This window comes from Drosophila eugracilis, unplaced genomic scaffold, assembly GCF_018153835.1.
Source record: "Drosophila eugracilis isolate 14026-0451.02 unplaced genomic scaffold, ASM1815383v1 contig_47, whole genome shotgun sequence".
Lineage (NCBI taxonomy): Eukaryota > Metazoa > Arthropoda > Insecta > Diptera > Drosophilidae > Drosophila > Drosophila eugracilis.
The window spans coordinates 1975358-1987871 of record NW_024573338.1 but is presented as its reverse complement, the minus strand read 5'-3'; the positions used below and the strand labels follow the sequence as shown (position 1 = coordinate 1987871).

At 40.4% G+C, this 12514-nt stretch overlaps 2 protein-coding genes across 4 annotated transcripts; one reads left to right on the top strand and one right to left on the bottom strand.

The window, feature by feature from the left end:
- The first annotated feature begins 172 nt into the window (after window positions 1-172).
- On the top strand, window positions 173-11201 carry LOC108109517. Of its 3 annotated transcripts, none has more exons than XM_017218069.2 (8): window positions 173-247; window positions 1942-2142; window positions 7705-7827; window positions 8767-8900; window positions 8970-9368; window positions 9430-9840; window positions 9945-10100; window positions 10167-11201. In XM_017218069.2, exons 2-8 carry the CDS (start codon window positions 2100-2102, stop codon window positions 10578-10580), a joined length of 1680 nt encoding a protein of 559 aa, XP_017073558.1. In that variant the 5' UTR covers window positions 173-247; window positions 1942-2099; the 3' UTR covers window positions 10581-11201. The 3 variants fall into 3 exon arrangements, with proteins under 3 accessions (XP_017073558.1, XP_017073559.1, XP_041675069.1); XM_017218070.2 differs by lacking the exon at window positions 173-247 and adding an exon at window positions 350-407; XM_041819135.1 differs by lacking the exons at window positions 173-247; window positions 7705-7827 and adding an exon at window positions 350-407.
- On the bottom strand, window positions 11071-12495 carry LOC108109518 (replication protein A 70 kDa DNA-binding subunit-like). Its single transcript, XM_017218072.2, has 2 exons — window positions 12028-12495; window positions 11071-11905 (listed from the first exon to the last, which is right to left on the bottom strand). The coding sequence occupies exons 1-2, from the start codon at window positions 12040-12042 to the stop codon at window positions 11228-11230; spliced, it is 693 nt and encodes a 230-aa protein (XP_017073561.1). The 5' UTR covers window positions 12043-12495; the 3' UTR covers window positions 11071-11227.
- Between the last annotated feature and the right edge of the window lie 19 nt (window positions 12496-12514).

Sequence of the window (12514 nt, the reverse complement as noted above, 5' to 3'; positions counted from 1 at the left end):
CGTTTTCTAAATCAAAATCGTGTATATTTTACAGTTATTCGCATGGCCAATGCTGCCAAGCAAGTGGAGAGAGCTTAAGAGAGGCGCCCCTCGTTTATTTTGAGTTTCTTCGGCTCACAGCGATACCAACATCGATTCGGATTCCGCTTATGTTTCAGTTTCTGATTCGGCTTTCAGTCGTTGGCCGCGCGCCACAGCAACAAGTTAAGTTTCGCACCTGGCCAGGTGATCGCGATATCCGCTTGTTGTAAGTCGCTAACGTTTCGCTTTGGCAACACAGTGCAGCCAAGGCGATATCATTAGACCCGCTAAATATTGGGTTGTGTTTAAAATTACAAAATTAAATCAAGTACCTATTATTCGGGCTAACATTGATTTCGGCAGTGTTAAGTGTTTTTGGTGTTTTGGTGTGTATTTGTAAATCGGTTTTGTGCTAATTTCGGGCGAAAAATTAACGCGGCCAAAAGAGCTAACGAAATTAAAGCGTATCGAAAACAACTTTTACCTATGCTGCCAGTTTCAAAACGAGGCAGAACTGTTGTTGTTTTAGTTGTTGCCGTTGAACGTGCCGTCGCCGTGTTGTTGTTTTCGTAGTGTGTTTGTTTTTGTTTTGGGGGGCGTGGCTGGTAGTTGGCATGTGCGCAGCCGCCTTAAGTTGGCAGTGACAATAGACCAAAAAGACAGACAGTCGAGGAAATTATGGAGCGCTGACCAACAAACCAAAGCGCTGGCAATTGGAAAGTTGTTGTTATGCTCAAGAGAGCAGGGAAGGAGCCAAGTGCTCGACTGGAATACTGCTGGATGTGTCGCTAAATTAATAAATCAACAGAGATTCAGTCAAAAAATTCATGGCGATATGAGACATTTTATTACGTATACGCCTGTTTTCCTAATTAACTTTTTTATAACTTTACGCAAATACTGTGACGAAAGACATTGTTGTTAGTTTTCAAGAAATTTTTAATGAAATTAACACATATAATAAATATTATAAGCTTAAATATATATTATTTAATTTTGAGCTTCGTTTTGTATTATGCACAGTTATTTTGCAAAATTTAATATAATACTGAGACGAAAGTGCTTGCTTGTACTACCATATTAAAGAAACAAAACTCAATTATATAAAAGTTTGCCGAATCGCAAACTATTAAAATAGTCTCACGTTGATCATTTGATTTTAAAACAACATAAAAAAAACGTTACATAAATTAAAAAAAAAAAAACTCAAGAAAACACTTACATTTAAATGTTTTAAACTGAAAGTCTTTACGAAGCTTAAAAATATGTTCAATGCAATTTGGTGGACATTGTTATAGCGGCAAATGTATGTGATCAAACTTCATTATATTTAAATTGCTCCAAATTCGAGTATCATAACTCCTACATAAAGTCTTTCATTTTGACAAAGAGATCAATTTTTAATAATTCAAAAATGTAACTATACAATATTCAAAATAATATATTTAATAGAAATCTAAAAAGAAATCGTTGGCTTTTTTATTTTAGCAGTTTACTTAATTTTACTTAGGATAGGTTTTACTGTTAGATTCGAAAATATAACACTCCAAACCGTCGCTGCCTCTGCCACCGCCTCTGTCGGCGCCTACGCACGCGTAGCACGATTATCGGCGCATCTCAGACTCGTCGCCGCCTCCGTCCGCCCATCTTCACTTTTACCGCTTAAAGAGAGAGTGAGAGTGTTTACCCCGCTCATTTGCGTTTCTTGTGTCTACCGGTTTTATTTTGGTTTTTTATATATTTTCCGTATTTTCGTTCAATTTACGCGCATTTCATTGCTTTCCTTCCTTCCACCGCAATGCTGAAATAATTGATAAAAATAATAAGTTCATTAAATTTAATTAAATCAACTATCCGCTTCCGATCTGCGGCACGAGTCGCGAACACAGCAATAATAAAAGTTTATTGTGTTTTCCTCAGTTTGCTTTGGATTTTCAACCCCCCCTTACAGTGAGTGAATGAGTGTGCAAGGAAAATCGTAAAGAAAATTACACGCATCCGACGAAAATAACTAATCATCGTAATTTCCGAAGAAAGAAATTTTCAAGCAAAATTCGACAAAGAAAAAAGTGGCGAAAATGAACTTTTTTGTGATTGGCTTTCTGATCATGCAGGCGGCAAGTAAGTAAAATGCAGTTTTCATTTTTCCCGTTTTCGTTTTACTGAATAATTGCTGTTTCTGTTGTTATTATTATTGTTGTGGATGACGAGCCTTCATTGCTTTTTACCGGTGTCGGATAACAATTATTTGATTCGGGTTGGCAGTAGGCTGAGAAACAAATGACTTAGGCGACGAACTTTTTCCAAATTCGAGTTTGTGTCTTAAGTCTTTAGACTCAAGACAGCCGTTATCTTTTATGGAGAGTCTTATGACACCTGAATATGCTGTAATACTAGACTGTAGATCTAAAACAGGTTGCCAGCCAAGGAGATTCTCTTGGAAGTTGGTCAAATTTAGTCGCCGATAATTGGCCAATAGTTCACCCAAATCGAAAAACAAAACAAGTTGTGATGTGCGGTTTATTGGTGTAGATTTCACTTTGAGCTAGACAATTTGGCATCTGGACAGCTATTAGCATTCGCATCAATTTTAAGACTTGTAAAAGTGCGCCGCAAAAGGCAAATAGCTATCCTAACAATCTTATCTGAACATTTGTTTATGCATATTTAGCCACCGAGCGCGCCTGCAGTTTATTGGCATCGCTTTTTATATGGATTCAGTTTCGGTTCATTGTCTGAGCCTCAATCTGTTCGCTTAATGCAAAACCTTGTCGAAGAAACCGGATTGGTTTTAGGTTAGTCATGGTGCCCATGGAGCATTCTTGACCTGAAGTAATGTGTCTCTCATTAAGAACAGATACACATGTGTGGTTGGGTTGAAGGTGGCTCCATTTAGGGCAGGCTGTTACCCATTTACCAAGCGTTCGCCAATTAATCAATTTGCAAATTTGCAGACATAAATTAACCTAGCTTAACCTTCGCACTACAATTCAGCCTGTGTTACGTGTTACGATGTTCCAATCTCGCCTTGCTATGGTTATGCTCGCTCTAAGCCCAGAATATCGGTCAAGATCAGAGCAATAGTGGTCCACAAACACATTGATTGCTGGGTGTTAGCTTAGACAATTTTCGCTGCCCAATTTGCATAATTTGTATTTGTGATATTGTGTGTTTGCTGACCTTTGCCTGGCCAAAAAGAAACGATCCATGGGCACCAGGAACTTATGCTTACACACATCGCCCAAATATGTACCGACATTGCCCTGCCCAAATCTTTTGATGTTCCCATTGATGGCTTCATAAAACTCACTGAACAGCGTCCGGCAATCGTGGGCCATGATTCATCAATATACCGCCGATTTGTACCCGAACTTATTGAGATGCGCTGGCCACCGATGTTTCTCTTTGGTATTTTCTTTTTTTTTACCGATCGTGTGTGGCTCAAACTCAATATCTGTTTTGTGGTCAATGACGCAGCGTTTTGAAAGCATCTTCAGTTGTTTCTGATGCTGTTGCTCTTTCAGTGTTTTTATATAACCCACATTCGGACCGATGTCTGAGAGCTTTTATGCAATACTTCTTGCCCGAAACACTTGGCTGGAGTGTAAAGACCCTTCCTGCCAAAGATGACAACTAATAGCCAATACGTTAGTAACTATACGCCCCGTTTGACAAGTAAACGTAAAATATTATTAATGTTTTCTGGCAAGATGTACAACACACTTTCAACAGCAATTAGCCGATGCCGACATATGTTTTTCTTGGCCAAACCGTGGGGCCCTGGGAAGATGCATTGTTGCAACTGCAAAAGGGGCTAAAGGTACTGAAAAATAATAAGAGAAAGAAATTGCATTGTCATAATCATTGGTCAATAAGTAAAAGGCTCTTCGGGCTGGAATTTTGCAAAGTGAAAGGCAAACAGGCATCTGTGCACTCGCAAAAAACATATCCCATAAATTCTAAAGCACACACTTTGTATTAACTTTTAAAGTTGTAAATAATACAGATTACATGCGCTTTCTACATGTTTTTTTTATGTTGAAATTTTGTCTGTAAGCGAATAACTCGCCAGTGTCAAAACCTGCAACATTTTTCGGGCTTTCATGGTAAATAAATATAAGCTGAAAGAAGTAATACTGTTTAATTGCAAATTAAATATTACCACGAAAACCGAGTGAGCCTCAAATTGTGTAAGAGATTGGGAAAGAAGATTTAAATAGAATATGTTTTTTATCTTTTTAATCCGAAAGGCAATGAATTGTTAACCTTGCTTCTGGACTAACTTTTTGCAGTGTACAAAGACGCTTCCGGTTGAGTTTATTCCCACACAAGGGTCGTGTCCTTTCCCTTTTCCAGTTCCCCACTGCAAACGAATCGTTCGTTTTGTTCGCAATTAGGAATAAATTAAGGCATGATTGTATCTGCTATTGTCTGGGCCCATCTTCACACAATATAGATAGTGTGTTTCTTAGCCCGTCAAGTGTGTTGGGGCATTATTTCCGAGCACGCAAACCGCTCACGTAAGACCTTCATCTTGGAGACGCTGCACCGATCTTTGGGCATCCAAACTCTTGCATTCCATTCCACACCTTTGTGACTAGATGATTGTTTGGCCCACACGCACACACGCTCAAATTGCAATTTAATTCGATGGCTTGAAGTGTCTTTGTCAAAAGTTTTGTCAGTCGGGGCTCTTTTGTTGGGCCTATCGCTCACTGTCAAGACCATCATTCAATTAACATAATTAACCGGCAAAGGGGATTAGCAAGCCGCGTTTTTCGGACAGACACTTTGGAATCCATTTGGACAATCCAAGCCAATCCAATCCGAAACAATCTCCCCCGAAGCCGTGTGATAATGGTTTCATTTGGATTGCTTATTCGAGCCACAGGGCCAAGGTCAGGGCAGATCGTAAAATCCCCGAAATTACATTTTGGTTTCCCTTCTTCCATGGAATAGAACGAAGTGTAAAGTCAATCGTTTAAGTAATTCAATTCGAGACACTCTCCGAAATGGTTATATTTTACAGCACCTCATCAAGGTCATTGGTAGCTCCACAAATGTATATACGATATATATATACGATATATATATATAGATTACTTTGCAGCTGCCATTTACCATGAGAATAAAAAGTAAGCTAAGTAAATTAAGGAGAAATGGAAAGTTTCACCCAGTCAGGCAGTCAAGAAAAAAGGGAAAGGTTTTCGCCCAAAGAGCCTTCGCGAAAAAATCATTGACAATGAGATAAAAAGATTGACCGTAAAACGTTTTGCCAACAATGGAATGTTAAAGCCTTTAAATATGAGTGCAGAATATAAAAAGGGAAACCACTTAAAGAGGCGTTGTCTCAAATCTCAAAGGTTTGGGTTAAGGTTCGGCCATAATGAATGGCTGGACGGCCTAGGCGCAGATGTTTGATAATTTATACAAGATATTTGCATTTGCGTCTGCCAGTCGAGATAATCAAATTGAATTAACGCTGAGCTTGGCCAGCCAGTTTTTTTATTATTTTTGTTTCAGTTTCAGTTTCAGTTTCGGTTTCATTTTCTGTCTTAGCATCCGAGTGAGCAATTAATATCAATGTTTTTGAGACCAGATGACCCACTTTCGCGACCAATAGGTGCTAACTAGATGGGGTCTCTACAGATCAGGGGAAGCGAAATGTGGGATGTGGTCTTTGAGGAAAGTAACTAAACATTGACAACCGATGGTCGATGTCTGCTCTATGCGGACACAGCCCCACGTGCATATTTATGCCTCATTATTTGTTTAGTTTGAATTTCTATTTGACCACTTGATGCCAGGCAGCCTCGACAAGTCGTAAACCCGCCACAACTCGCATTTCATACCCGAGATGAGAGAAAGCGTTGTCGATCGCCTCTGACTAACTGCAAATGTCGCTGGATATCCCCCTACTGACGAATCGAAACTAACTTCATATTTCATATTTCTCTCCAGCCTGGCAGGTTATTTGCCTAGTTTTCCCTGGCTAATTGCTAGTTTCCCTTTGCCAATTTGTCGCCGTGCAGCCCATTTGGAGGGGCAATTAAAATAACTGCTCGCCCACATGGCGAATGAGTAATGCAAATTTTTACGAGTAAAAGTCTATCAAGATCCCATTACCAACCGTTCGGGGGGAGCAGGGATAATCGATTGCGGTTTGGAGTGGTAATGTGGCAAAGTGGCATTCCCGATGATGATGATGATGATGATGACGACGATGACTAGGAAGTGACCACATCGAGGGCGCACTCTGATCCCACGGAGATGGCCAAACGTTACCTTGCCATGCTGACACTCCATTAGGCGGGCGGTTATAAAACCAGCTCCATTTTCCTTGAACCCACAAACCAAAGTGTTGGACCGGACTCCGATCCGACCCGTAGCGACTCTGCACTGAAAGAAAATGTATATCTATTTATATTCCTTTTAAATTTCCTCCTTATGTCACATAAGTTTTATAAGTTCTTTTTATAATGGATATTTTATCCTTAAGAATAAGTTAAGATTACGCAAAATAAAATTGATTTATTTAAGAGATACTTATAGAATAGAAACCCCATTTACGCAACAATAATTTAGCTTTAACGAGGCAATTGAAGATAATTTTTTGCCAAGTGTAGGATCTGAAGCGATTACCACAATTGGCAACATGTGCCACTCGCACATAATGGCCAGCCATTAGCCGCCTTAGAATCGGTTTCAAATGCTCTGCTCTATGAATATGGATTCACGACACTCCGGGTGGCGGGGGAATTTTGAAAGAATTCATTCGAAACACGTATTACATGTCCCACTTGACATGCTAACAATTTAATTTGAACCCAAGACGCGCAATTTGGCTCACTTGCTCGGATTGAAGTCTCCAACTTGGTTCAGGTCACCGGGGTTGCTCTCTATAAAACTTGGCTAACCTCAGCTAATGCGTAACCTATGGCACTTAAGAGGTTCAATTGTTTTGTGTGGCTTGTTCATAAGGAAGTGCCATTTGTCGGTCCATAATGAGTCTGCTCACGGCATCGTTAATCGATTATGGCCACGTTAAGATCGGTGGGAGAATGCTGGCGGCCTGGTTTTATTACTCGTACTCGTATTTCTTTCGGTCCGATTGGGACATCTTCTCTGCTCCTATCTGGGTCATTCTGCGGTCACACCCTAAGTTGGCAGATGGAAGATAATAAAAGCACACATACCTCAGATTCCACGCGCCACATCAGATATATATGTGAGATATAATCGGGCAATCCGAACATCAATCAAGACATCCGCCACGCAATTTGATTCGATGCGGGATAAAATTGAAACTTTTGTGCCGATTTTTATTAAAAGACTTAATGCCTGACAGTGATAAAATTCGTTTTAATTTATGCCAATGCCGAAATGTGATCTAACAACACACGCCAGTTTTAAAGACCCACCCACTTTAACACAGCATTAATAGTTTTGGTTATTAATCTTTTATTTGTTTAGTTTTTGGTTACGGTTTAATGTTGCATAGAGAAAACAACACAGAAGCTTTCCTGCCCCATCCCCAATTCCCCTCAATCCCCGGAATGCCTAGCCCTGAATCATCTTAACATAATATTAATCCCTTTGTTGTACTAATTTTAAACATTACTATTGTATTATACCAAAGAACTATCCTATTCTGTGTTTGCTTTTTCTATTCTTTATTTATAGGATTGGCTTGCGGGACGTGTGTTTTATCGTCCGATTTTGGTTTCATACTCGATTGTAACTTCAAAAAGTCTGGACTGTTTCGTGTACGAAATTTGGGTGGCCTAAAGGCCCATTTCGGTTTAGGTAAATCTCTCAACTGTTCTGTCATCCCAAAAGCACCACCTCACCCACCATTCTCATCTTCTCATATGTATATACGACATCGAAATAGTTCAAGGTGAATGTAGAGTACTTAGTCAATTCCCAAGGTTTCCAATCCTCCAATTTTCAAGTGCAACTAATTGGTCAAGTAATCGAACTCGATCTGAACTCAAACGCACCGCGAATAGCGATTAAGTAAGAGATTATGCATTAATGCCAATGTCAGTGGTAGCAGCATATAGCAGCAAATGACTTGAGCTCGATACTGACCGATAAAGTAGAGCGGCTAAGCGGAGAAGCAGACCAAGAAAAACTTGAAGATTGACCTGCAGTTCAATTGGCAGAGGTATAAAATAAGTGGTACCATAGGTTCAAGTTAGATCGGTGTGTATTAAGGCCAAAAAACAAATCAAACGATGTATATCTCATGGATATCAAGTCAATTAAATGTTTTTGAAAAATAAAAATCTTCATATTACTTCAGTTTATTAGAACCATTTGTAAAATCAAAGTATTCAATAAAATATTTACATATAAATTTAATGATAGTTTAACGAGCACTTGCTGTTGCGGCATTCATATTGTGAAATAATAATATAGAGATTTTAAATTAGTTTAAACGACAAAGGTTCATCATTCGACTTACCACTTGCTAACATAAGAAAAGGTTTGTTTTATCTATATTTGTGGCTTAGACGAACCCCTGTTTAGTATGCACTGACCCCTCTCATTTAGGGATCCAACTAGGCCCTGTGTACATACAAGCCAAATAGATCTAAGATTTCGATAAGACCCTTAGCCACGTGAAGGGTAAAACAAAACTCATTAATTAACACATCATTGCCCAACCCTCGGCCACGATTGTTGTGATTGATGGGCCGTCGTGGCTCGGACCTAACACAAAACCTTTTCCACTTGCAGGTTTCAGTTTGGGCGACGAACTGGGCTTTCCGGAATCGCTGGGCAACACGGAGAGTGACCGCCGACGGGCCATTAGCTACAAAAATGGAGCACCACCCGACTTGGTGGGCGTGCTTCCATCTACTCAGCAACAGGTAAGATTCATCATTATTTTATCCTGAAAATAAAATGCATTACATACATAATATTTAAATTAATCAAAGGGCAATCCACCTGTGCAACACCCATTGCCCGAGAAACGAATAAGTTCACGGTCCACAGGAGCAGCGCCCTTCAACCTTCAGCAGGTGCAACAGCAGCAACAACTTCAAATTCAGCAACAGAAGCTACAGCAACAGCAGTTGCAACAGCAACTGAAACTGAAGCAACAATTGTTGCTACTGCAGCAGCAGCAGCAGCAACAACAACAACAGCAGCTCATGACCGAGGCTCGTCCATTGCCACTCGGAGTTCCCGCTTTTCGACCCATCCCCCAGAAGCAACTGGCTGCTACTCAGGCGTCGGCTCCGGCTCCCACCACGGCGGAAAGAAGGGTCGCCGTCGACACCCCGGAACCTCGGGTCAGTATCAACAACAAGCTGATAAGCGCCATCGATAAGCCAGTGAGTAATTTTTATAAGATTAAAGGTACTTCAGAACAATAATTACCGTGCATCCGATTAGCACTCGAACCGTACTTTCCACGTAGCTAATCCTGTGGTGTCCCAACCTGTGGCTGTACCTGTTTTCCAAGCGATGCCTCAGTCTATCGCCAGGATCGCCAACATGGGTAAGGAGCAACGGACGGCAACCAATCACCCGAATTATCTGCAGTTCGAGGAGCCGAAGTTTGATCTAAAAGACGTGACCGTTGAGGAACTGGCCGCCGCTGCCAATGTTACAGTGGACACCATTAAGCACGCCATTTATGTGCGGGAGCAGCAGCTGAAGGCTGAACACAGAGCCCAACTGGCTGCAAAATTAAGGGAGGAGTTTATGCGTACCTCGACAGTGAGGACTACGACTACGACGACCACTACGACTACCACCACTCCGCGTCCACAAAAGTCGATGGCCGAGCACAAGGTGTCCAAGGTGAGTATTCATATGGGTACTGATTGGTTAAGCAAGTTAGAGTAATAACTAAATAACTGTAAGGCAAACTGCATATCTTTTAATAATTTCTCGCTTTCCCTTAGGTTATGAATGCCCCCAAGGAGTACTATCCCGTGGGCTACGACAAGAACTTCGACGACAACTTTAAATCAAAAGTGGACCTTCCTCCCACTAGTTTCTCTTGCGCAAAGCAAAAACACTTTCCGGGTCTCTACGCCGACACCGATCTAGGTTGCATGGTAAGTTAATAATTGGATTGGATTGGAATGTATGCCTATAAATATAGAACTAACCTCTTCTTGCAGGTCTTCCACGTGTGCGCCCTCACCGACGACGGCATGGTGCGTAAGTCGTTCCTCTGCCCGGAGAACACCCTCTTCGACCAGACGATTCTCAAGTGCAACTGGTGGTTCTATGTGGACTGTAGCTCTAGCACCAGCGTCTACGATTCTAACATTCCAATATCGAAGAGCTATCAACTGATGAAATCGCTCACCTACTTCTCGAAGTTTGCCGGCGGCCAGCGACAGGAGCAGGACGGTGATAAGGACGAGAACGCCTTGGACATCGATTCGCTGAGAGAGTCAATGGAGGGGGTGGCCCGGCGGCAGGAGCAGGCTAAGAAGGCGGAGCTGCGGGAGGAAGAGCAACGCAGCCTGCCTAAGGAGGACCACGAACATGTGGTGCCTGCTGAGGCAGAGCAGCAGCTGTCCAACTAGGCTTCACTAGGCCCAACCCAACGCTATCTGAGATCTAGGTTAAGTGTTCACGATCGAGCGTCTCTGGTCGGTTAGCCGTACGTAGTTAAATCCCTTGCTCAAGTCAACGGTTTCTATAGTCTCATTACTTATTTCGCAGAGATAGATTATCCTCATATTTGGTCAACGATTCGAATTTTATTCAGATACAATGAGCGCATATTTAAGACGCTTAAAAATTATTTTGTAAATTATCAAAATAATTTTCTTCATATCTGCATGTTCAAAGTAGAAAGTTGATATTACGTGATATGGCTAAGATTATTTTGACAAAAAATAATGTCCACTTGGGAATTGCTATTGTTATGGTTATTTTCTCTGTTTAGTATCATCACTTCCTGTGGCAGCTCATATACTGCCGAGCGCCCCGTAGATATAGTCCTTTTCTAGCCCCATAGGTGGATAATCTCTAGTTAAGTCCCATTACCAAGTACAAAGAGGTCTTGGGCGGTTAATTATAAAACTTTTTATTACTATTTATTTATTGTACAAGTATTTTCCAACAATTAAACATCGTTTGTTAACTAATAATTTTATTTGATAATAATTGAACAATTGACTTGGATTAATTGTAATGTGTAAAAATCTTGTGGTCATTTTAAATGAATTTAATTCAAGTTACGAAGCGCGATGGCTTCAGGAATATCAGGATTAATCTGAACATTGGTAAACCAATCAGCGTTTAGTTTTATTTCATTATTGTGAGGCCGAGCAACGGCACCTTTGGCAACGATAACATCACCGGGGTCTACCTCAAGGCTTGTTGCCAGCTTATTCCACAGATTTAACATGACTTTCTGATATGTAGAATCCATAACAATAATTTCTCGAATGTAGAAACCTCCCCTTTCTTCCACACTGCGCACATCCGTGCAGATGGCAATGGCGTCCACTGGGTCCCGATCAGACAGTTTCGAAACAGCAGAGAGCGGTACGAAGTTATATATAATTTTTGGTATATTAATTTTGGATATAAATTGTACAATTGTTTCCTCAACGAATAGTATCTGAAGGGGGTTATTTAAAATTTTAAAATCATTGTGTACCCGCGACACCTCAGGATTGGAGATTAAGTATACGTTGCCTGCATGAAGCTGGTCGTAGAACTTTGGGCACAGCTCATTAAATATAACTCCAGTAATTTCACCAGACTCGTCAACCATATTGATAAGAAAGATAGTCCCAGAACTGTTACCATTGGTCCAGGGAGTTACCTCTGACTTCCAAGTCACTCGTGCTCTTATGCTTGAACTGTGCCAAGAAGTAAAGCGCAAACTGGAAATGGGCTGGATATACAGAATGGAGATATTATCATATAAAGCGTATGTGGGTATTTCGTCACAATTCATTCTTAAAACTTGGCTAATACCGTTCAACCGGTTAATTTAACCGAATATTGTATACTTACAGTAATTGTGCCCATTTTTTAGAGATACTAATCTTCACTTTTTTATATAAAGTTAAAAAAGTGCAATTTGAAGTTGTAGTAATCTTCGGGAAAAATGAGTAGGAAACTGAGTTATTCAGGAACAGTAAAAAACTTAGTAAAAGCTTTTACAGTCTATCTTATAGAACGCCTGCACTGTGCACGACAATATTGACCAGTGGAGCTTAGTTACTGATAAGCAATATAATTTTGTCACGAAGATGAACCGACAAATAAAAAAATTCAATGGCTTTCCAATCGTAACCGCAGCATAAACTTTGAAGCAAATTAAATAAAAAGGTGAAGATAAAGGCCAGAACGAGTTATGTATATCACTTTGCTTCTAAACAAACTTTATAATATGCATTTCGATCTATGACTAACGAAATCAGCAAGCATACATACATACATACACAATACATATGTATAAGAATTGAGTCTATAAAACAAATAAGCTTATAGTATTCAC

Coding starts and splice junctions, on each gene's coding strand:
- LOC108109517 (XM_017218069.2), top strand. CDS start 2,100: ATGAACTTTTTTGTGATTGGCTTTCTGATCATGCAGGCGGCAA. Junction 9,841..9,944: donor CCGAGCACAAGGTGTCCAAG/GTGAGTATTCAT, acceptor GCTTTCCCTTAG/GTTATGAATGCCCCCAAGGA. Junction 10,101..10,166: donor ACACCGATCTAGGTTGCATG/GTAAGTTAATAA, acceptor CTCTTCTTGCAG/GTCTTCCACGTGTGCGCCCT.